Consider the following 8,266-nt stretch of genomic DNA (forward strand, 5'->3'; position numbering starts at 1 on the left):
GGCAATGGTATCTACAATAAAAATGCCATGATAAACATTTATTTTATTTTTTGCATTTGCCATGGTCCAATTAAAAAACGAATAGCTGCATTTGCCATGTGAGAACATGACGGTATATCTACATGCATGTATACTAGTTGTTTCAAAAAATTGCCACAATCTAGAAAACACATTTTGTTTCGAGAATTGCCATGGGACAATTTTTTTAAGAGTTGCCATGATTTAGAAAACAGATTTATAAAATTGTCGTGTGACGATTACAGTGTTTCATAAAATTTGTCATGTGCTGTGAAACATAATGTTCTGAATTTTCTTTGTGACCAGTAGAAAATCTTTCAAATTTGCCATGTTATAGAGAAAAAATATGCTCGTCAATGACATTGACCACCACAAAACATTTTTGGAAATGGCAAGGTAGGTACAGAACGGTACGGTAGCATATAGTACTACTATGCTTCAGATGCCATCTCCCGTCAGCCCTCCATGTTGGCATGCTGGTAAGGTGAACTTGAACCTAATTGAAGTGGACTGAACCTAAATCGAGAGAAACGAGAATATGCTCCCATGTTGACAAATGACAATGCTACCACGCTTCAGATTGCAATCGACACTAACTCACTAAGAAAATGATGTGAGAGCGATGAGGAGAGTAGAAGAGAAAGCACCTTGTCTGTCGGCTAAGGTCATTCCATGGAGCTCCATATCCGTTGCCGCTAGGACGGGCTGCTGAGAGATGGCGGGACGACGGTGCTGGTCTGCTAGAGAGGGACAAGGCAGTGCCGAGCCAGATGAGGTCGGGGAAGACCTCGGGTGCATCGGTGAGGAGGCAGAGCCGGTCCATCTCGGTGTGGAGGGCGAGCTCTGAGTCGACGAACCGGGACGGATCATCCGGGTGCTTCATACACGCGTCGAGGTTGTCCGGGAGGCGGCGCTCAAACCTCAGCGGCCCAGCCCTTCGCCGGTCCGGGATCCAGCACGTCGAGGTCGTCGGTACGGTTGCCGCCTACGGCCTACTCCATCTTCTGCTTCACCCGCTTTCGCTTCTGCGCGGGTGACGCGGCCAGTCTTGCTGGCAGGCGCGGTCCTGTACCATCGGAACAGTGTACAGTTTTCCGTCACGGCATCACCATCCTATCAAACGGCGGAGTTACCCTATACGACTGTTCCAAACTACGTACCCTCCCCTGCCCTCTTCGATCGCATTGAATACAGGGCCCGACGCTTCCTAATTCTTTGGTAGGTGTAGCGGGAGCAGGCGAGCTCGTCCGCTACTTCGCTGCTCTCGGTTTTGCATATATATATATAGGTAGTGAGCTTAGCAAGTGAGCAGAAGATACACCACGATGGCTCCACCGGCGAAACTGACCCAGTATACCCAGCTGATCCTACTCCTCCTTGCAGCAGCAGTAGCTAGTGATCACTTGACCCTGCACCAGGCTGCGGCTGCCGCCGATGAACTACAAGGCCGACCGCAGCAGGGGCTGGGGCGTCCGGGTTGCCGGGACAAGTGCGGCGACATGAGCATCCCGTTCCCCTTCGGCATGGACAAGCCCGGCTGCTTCCTACCCGGCTTCGAGGTCACCTGCAACACCTCCTCTACTCCGCCTCGCGCCTTCCTCGCCTACAACCACAGCCAGCCACCATACCAGCATATTTACCAGTATGCATTCAACACTGAGGGTGGGGCTACAAGCCAAATAGAGGGGCGTCAGGCGGTCGAGCTGTTCGACATATCACTCGAGACGAGCGAGGTACGTGTGTACAGCGGCGCCAATTCCCGGTGCTTCACAAACGAATCCGCGGGTTTAGACAAGGGTGAATACATGGAGTTGGACAGGGAGGGGCCGTTCCTCCTGTCGTCGACGCGCGACGATCTCGTCGGCGTCGGCTGGAACGCCGAGCCCTCCATGACATACACGGTCAAGACCTCGCCGGACCCTCTCTCCTGCACTTCAAACGATCCCTTCATGTCGGCCACAGATGGGGAGTGCTCGGGTCTGGGCTGCTGTCAGATTGCCCTGCGGCCGCAGATCTCGACTCTCCCTGTCATTAGTACCGGGGTGATCTTGAAGAATTACATCAATATTCGCTGGGAAACCAATCCATGCTCCTACGGCATGGTGGTGGAGAGGTCATGGTACAACTTCACGGAGGAGGACTTGTACGGCCACGAGGTGCTATCTACGAAACTCAGCAGGGGCTTCCCGTTGGTGCTTGATTTCGCCATCAGGGACGGCTCGTGTGAGCGCGACGGCTGCCTCAGCGGCAACAGTTCTTGTGCCATAGCAGCCGGAGGCTATGTCTGCAAGTGCCGGGAGCATTACAATGGCAACCCCTACATCACCGATGGATGCCAAGGTATCTAATTCCACCTCAAACTTCAGTATCTAATTCCACCAATTAGTACTAGCTACTTCAGTATCTAATTCCGTCTGCTAGTTTGTCATTGTATTTTTAATTCAACTCTCAAACTTTCATATCTTCATCTTTTTCCCAGACATCGATGAATGTCAGCTCCGAGAACAGAGTCCCGAGTTCCGTGATTTATATCCGTGTGACGGGATCTGCACGAACATACCCGGAGGATATGACTGCCGATGCAAACGCGGGATGAAAGGCGACGCCAAAAAGGGAACCTGCGCCGAAATTTTTCCCCTGTCAGCAAAGATCATCGTTGGTACGTGCTGATCTACCACACCAGATTGACTGGGTAGTTAAATACACACATATTTTATTCTTAGATACCATGTTTAGAAGAAGAGAAGTGATGTGTTTGACAAGATTCCGTTGTTCAATGGTTTAAAATATTATAATCTGGTGACGTGCATGTTGACTGAAAATAAACCATACTAGTTAATTACTTGATTCAGAGAGTGAATTACAAGCAGAGGCCGGGCATAATATATCGCGTATTAGAAAACTCGAGCTTGACAATTAGTAAAATTATTAGCAAATAGACGAGTCATTTGGGTTGCTCTTATTGTATCTTAATTTCATCACTTAAGTCCTGATATATAGTACGTGTCAATACACAGATTACTTACAGTTGTTTTTTGATAAAGCATAAGCTTGATTAGGTTTTTTTTATCAAAAGGGAGGAAAACTGCCGGCTTTTGTATCGGTCGGCTGATGCACACAACCATATAAGCTTGATTAGTTACTTCCTAGTATTGTACACTTTGTTTAGTTTTAGTTGATACTTGATATGATTATTATGCTATTTAAGCGTTTAGATAGAAATAGCATATGTAAAGTTAACACTTATTGTTTAGTTAGGGGTGCTATGTTCGATTGTCAAAAAGAGATTCACGTTGGTTTAACTGAAGCTTCAATACCTTGCTTATTCGTAGGTCTTGCTGGATTGATTGTTGTCTTTGTCATCATTGTTATGGCCAAGCAACACCTAAAACTTAAGAAGTTCTATGCACAAAATGGTGGTCCAATACTTAATGGTGTCAAGAATATACGGATATACACGAGGAAACAGCTGAAACAAGTAACAAACAACTATGAGTGTGTCATTGGACAGGGCCACTTCGGTAAGGTTTATAAGGGCACTCTGAAAAATAAACAACAAGTGGCTGTGAAGAAGTCCATCAAAGTTGACAAGGACATGAAGAAGGAATTCACCGATGAGGTTATAATCCAATCCGAGATGAGGCACAAAAACATTGTCAGGCTCCTAGGTTGTTGCCTAGAGTTCGATGTTCCCATGTTGGTGTATGAGTTTGTGGCGAAAGGGAGTTTGTACGATGTCCTCTTCAAAAGCAAGGATAGCATTCCAGTGAACAAGCGCCGGGCAATTGCTATTGGGTCAGCTGAAGCCCTAACATATATGCACTCGGCTGGGGAGAGTACACGGTGATGTTAAATCTGCAAACATTCTTCTTGATGAACATTTCACCCCAAAAGTTTCAGACTTTGGTACCTCGAAGTTGCTCGCAAAAGGAAAAGACGAGGAGACTGATCGTGTTGTTGGGGACATGAGTTACATAGATCCAATATATATGGAGAACGGGGTCATTACACAAAAGAGTGATGTCTACAGTTTTGGAATTGTTCTCATAGAGCTCATCACAAGAAGACCTGCAACATATGACGTCAAGAGGAGCTATGTTGCAAACTTTGTTCAATCTTGTGCAGAAAAAAGAGTAAGGAACTTTATTGATAACGATATTACAAGTGAGGTTGATATTGCTATGTTGGAAATGGTTAGTGGGGTTGCTGCAGATTGTCTAAAACCTAATCCAGAAAAACGGCATGATATGAAACAAGTAGAACACCGGCTCCTCAAAATTATTGGACAACCCGTATATCATGGTTAGAAGGGAAACTCCCAGTTAGATCTTCGTCCTGCACCTGATCATGTTGCTTTGCTTAGCTAACATGTTGCATTTTCATTTGGTTATGTAATGTGGTTTCCTTTTTTATATGTATAAAAATCTTATTATATTTGTCAAGGAATTGAGTAATACTACGTACTAGTATTATTCATATATGTACAGTATAAAGAAACAAGTGTTAGAGATACTCAGGATCATCTAGCTCAATAATTGAGCCACACAAGATCAAGCATACCTCAAAATTAGTGGAATCAGCTGGATATAGCATCTAGGACTTCATAGGTGAAGCCCATCAGGTGCAGGAAGGCCCTTCCCGTGGCTCCTGTGCTTGCTGGATTGGGCAGCCGTGGGGTGTTCAAGTTTTGGTTCTCTCTCTCTTTTCTTATCACCTTCCAGAGAGAGACACCCCATATTTATGCATATATGTGCACAGTGCCACAGAGGGACCCACCTGTCAGTTGGAGCCTTTGCCCCCAATCAGGGCACTTAGAAAAGTTGGTTTTGCCAACTCTTGTAGCCTAGTTTGGCCTGCAGATCAACCCAACATTCTTCCTCTTAATCGTAAGGCTAAATTTATAAGCCCACTTCTCGATGAAATGGCATACGAGATAAAAGGATACTGTGGTCAATTATTAGTACCCTAGACCACAGTTTTACAATATACCACCTCATCTCAAAATGGAACTTCCGTAACTTAGGAGCTCCATAAACTTAAATTCACTTTAGTTTTAGTGAAAATCTTACGAGCTCATTCCTTTGTTGGAACTTATACAAAGACAATAAATTACAACGGTCAATTAAGTACCGTTGAACTAATTGACTACTCCCTCCGTCACGGTTTAGAAGGCACAGTTAAATTTGCGTGCGTTTTCACAATAGACAAGGTTTAGGGCGCATTGCATTTATTTCTAGTAGCTAATTAGTACTCCGGAGTACTATTTCTATATGCATGCGTAGTGTGAATGCTATTTTTTAGCCTATCTTACAACCAATAGATAACCACGTAGGTCCCAGAGAATTTCCAAGCGCGCCTTCTAAATCGTGACGGAGGGAGTACAGTACATCATTCCATCAAAGAGATGGACCCGCCTTAGTTTATGGGGAGGTGGTGTTGCAATGGTCCCAAGAGTGCAGTTTCTCTTCGTATATATTCTTGTGTCCTTATGCGCGTGCTTTTGAAAAGAAGAGAAAATTGTTTTTCCAGAATCATAATTTGTCCCATAATAATAGGCCGCCATTTGTTAGAATAAATTCGAGGCCTACCGTCGATCATCCGAGGACCAAGCAATCACACGAGGCACGACACCGGGATTTGTTAACGAGGTTCACCGATATGGCTACATCCCCGGGGCATGACTATGGGCGCTCCTCCCCATGACACTGCTACAATACCGCACCCGGTCGCCCTAGACACCGGCACATGCCGCCGGCTTCCCCTGCGTTCCGGTGCTATTATGTTGGCATAGGTTACATCGTGTGTCTACCCCCGCTATATATGAGAGGCCTAGAATACAAGTGTCCTACTAGGACACGACTCCACATCCTATGTAAACACAATACAACTCATAGTCCAACTGGAACCTACCTTGTACACTATATTCGACACAACTCTAACACCATTAATTAATCTTTATGTCGGCAACATTAGAAGGCAAGCCTCTTTAAATATCTTAACATAATACTTAAGAATTAAGCATCAGGACATCAAACTTAAGTGATGCTCAACACTTATGCCTTACACTTTATACTTAATTATTGAACGCCAAAACTTAATTCATCAAGGCCTTGGATATGTTTGACTATGGAATCATTCTTTCATAATGCCTTAGGTCTGGCAGAAACCTCTTGACATGTTACTCGAATTAACTGCACTCTTACACAATATGTCCCGGGATAAATTTCTTAAGGAAATTCTTTATTCTTAAATTGGTATGGATCAGGGACATAAATCCATATCTTAAGTCATAGGAATCGAAACATACCACAAATTAATTTGCATCTTTAACGATGTCTTTAAGAATTTGGGTGAAGACATTCCACAATATGGCTCCCCCGCAAGGGTGAAACTTTTGTGGATAAAACTTATGTGAATTTTCACTCCTTGCAAAAATACCTTAGAGACCCACAACTTGGTGGTCATTATATTTCTTAAACGTGAGCATGCAATCCCTTGGCGTGATATGAAACACACATCATTACTTAAGTGCTTATGCCAACAAGACAAAGCTTATTTTAATAATTTCCAGGGGTCCAATCCTGGACTTATATCTGCCAGATATCCTGGTCACAAAATTTAAGGGAGCATTTTAAATTAAATATTAGTGAATACATAAGGAAAAAACTTATCGCCCTTGAGGGAGTAAACATAAAACTTTAGGATAAACTTAATACTCCCTCTTAATGGACCCATCTTAGTGAGCATTAGTAACATAAGAACATCACTAAGATGAACTTATCAATCCTGAGAGAAATTCTCAGGCCTTATGCAATATCCCTTATTGCTCATAATTGACATAATCAAAAATTCTTATTAAATTTTATACCATTATCAAAAATTTCTTATTGAACTTTATACCATTATAAGATGCTTATTGTTTGACAATTGATCGTCATAATTCTTAACTTATAAGATTTCCACCTTCAAATTTTTTAAAATTCGGTGATCATATACCACCTATCTTTCAAACTCCCAGTCACATCATAAATATATATCAACAAGTCTTTTGACAAGACCTGTCTTTAATTTTGTCTAGATAATGCTTTAGAAATAGCTCTTCTCATGATGTCCATGATAGAGCTCTTAATTGCCATGCAAAATTTGACTGCTTCTTAACTTTCAACATCATACTCCATTACAGAGTATCATTATTATCATTATTCTCCTTAGGTCTATTATAGAGAGCAAACATGGCACGTATACTTGAGAAAATTCTTAACTTAAGCTTAGACTTAAAATACCTTAGTGGTGGTAAAATACCTTAGTGGTGGAATATGAAAATATAAATATAAACATACCCGATGAAGCTTGAAGTTCATAATTAATGTGAAGTTTATGGGAAGTTCAATTCTCCCCCTCGAAATGTAGACTGAGCCATAGCTCAACATTTTGACAAACTTCCACAATAAACATTCCACCATTAGTAAAGAAGTCAATAAAACCAGTAACAAAATCACATTATCAGGATGGAGGATGAAAAATCTTATTTTATGCTGATGGAAATCTTCCAGTAACCTTAAACATTAGCTTCCAATCCATCTTTAAGACTTCTCCATAAATCTTTCTCATTTATAAGGCCATAGTAATAGTATGCTTTACATCATTTTGTCCAAAGTGTTTGCACACTTTCCTTATGGATATAAAATCCTTTGAGCTTAATTGCAGTCCACTTTTTGTGCTTTATTGTAGATGACATAATAAAGTGAACTTAAAAACTCCATAATTAAATCATGAGAATTTTCATGATCAACATGATCTTATAAAATTTTGAGAAGCTTCTTCAAATTACTTCTCCATTAGTGCCAGAAAAACTTTATTGCGAATGAACTAGGAAATTATTTTCCTAGATCCTTACTGGCACACTCCCCCAGATCCTTACTGGGTTTTGCTCCCAACATTTATTAATGAACAAGAAATCCATTGGATTCTCGTCAACACCTTAATAATCAAGGTTTCTTTAATGGGAACGTACTGTATTGTATATACTTCATCACTCATGACCTCATAAAATAATAATATTCTAATTAACTTAGCTCACTTCTTATGAAGGTGTTAAAACCAGCCAAAAACTTATGGCTTAATTGGAAAACATTAGCAATAGGGATATGATCACAAAATTTAATAGTGATCATGCATAACATAATTTCTTATGAGCACATTAATTCTTAGTATGACACATGTATCTAGTCAACTTCGGTCAAAATAA

At 41.9% G+C, this 8,266-nt stretch overlaps 1 protein-coding gene across 1 annotated transcript; it reads left to right on the forward strand.

Annotated features, from left to right (window-relative positions):
• Positions 1-1,343: 1,343 nt before the first annotated feature.
• LOC119367622 (wall-associated receptor kinase 1-like) lies at positions 1,344-4,427 on the forward strand. The gene is made up of 3 exons (XM_037633094.1): positions 1,344-2,358; positions 2,498-2,677; positions 3,351-4,427. The coding sequence occupies exons 1-3, from the start codon at positions 1,344-1,346 to the stop codon at positions 3,863-3,865; spliced, it is 1,710 nt and encodes a 569-aa protein (XP_037488991.1). The 3' UTR covers positions 3,866-4,427.
• The last annotated feature ends 3,839 nt before the right edge of the window (positions 4,428-8,266 follow it).

Source organism: Triticum dicoccoides, chromosome 2B (genome assembly GCF_002162155.2).
Source record: "Triticum dicoccoides isolate Atlit2015 ecotype Zavitan chromosome 2B, WEW_v2.0, whole genome shotgun sequence".
NCBI classification, from domain to species: domain Eukaryota; kingdom Viridiplantae; phylum Streptophyta; class Magnoliopsida; order Poales; family Poaceae; genus Triticum; species Triticum dicoccoides.

Bases quoted from the DNA above. Each gene is read 5' to 3' on its own strand.
- LOC119367622 (XM_037633094.1), top strand. From the start codon at position 1,344: ATGGCTCCACCGGCGAAACTGACCCAGTATACCCAGCTGATCCTACTC. The intron at 2,359-2,497 runs GTATCTAATTCC...TCTTTTTCCCAG, and splicing joins CATCACCGATGGATGCCAAG to ACATCGATGAATGTCAGCTC. The intron at 2,678-3,350 runs GTACGTGCTGAT...GCTTATTCGTAG, and splicing joins GTCAGCAAAGATCATCGTTG to GTCTTGCTGGATTGATTGTT.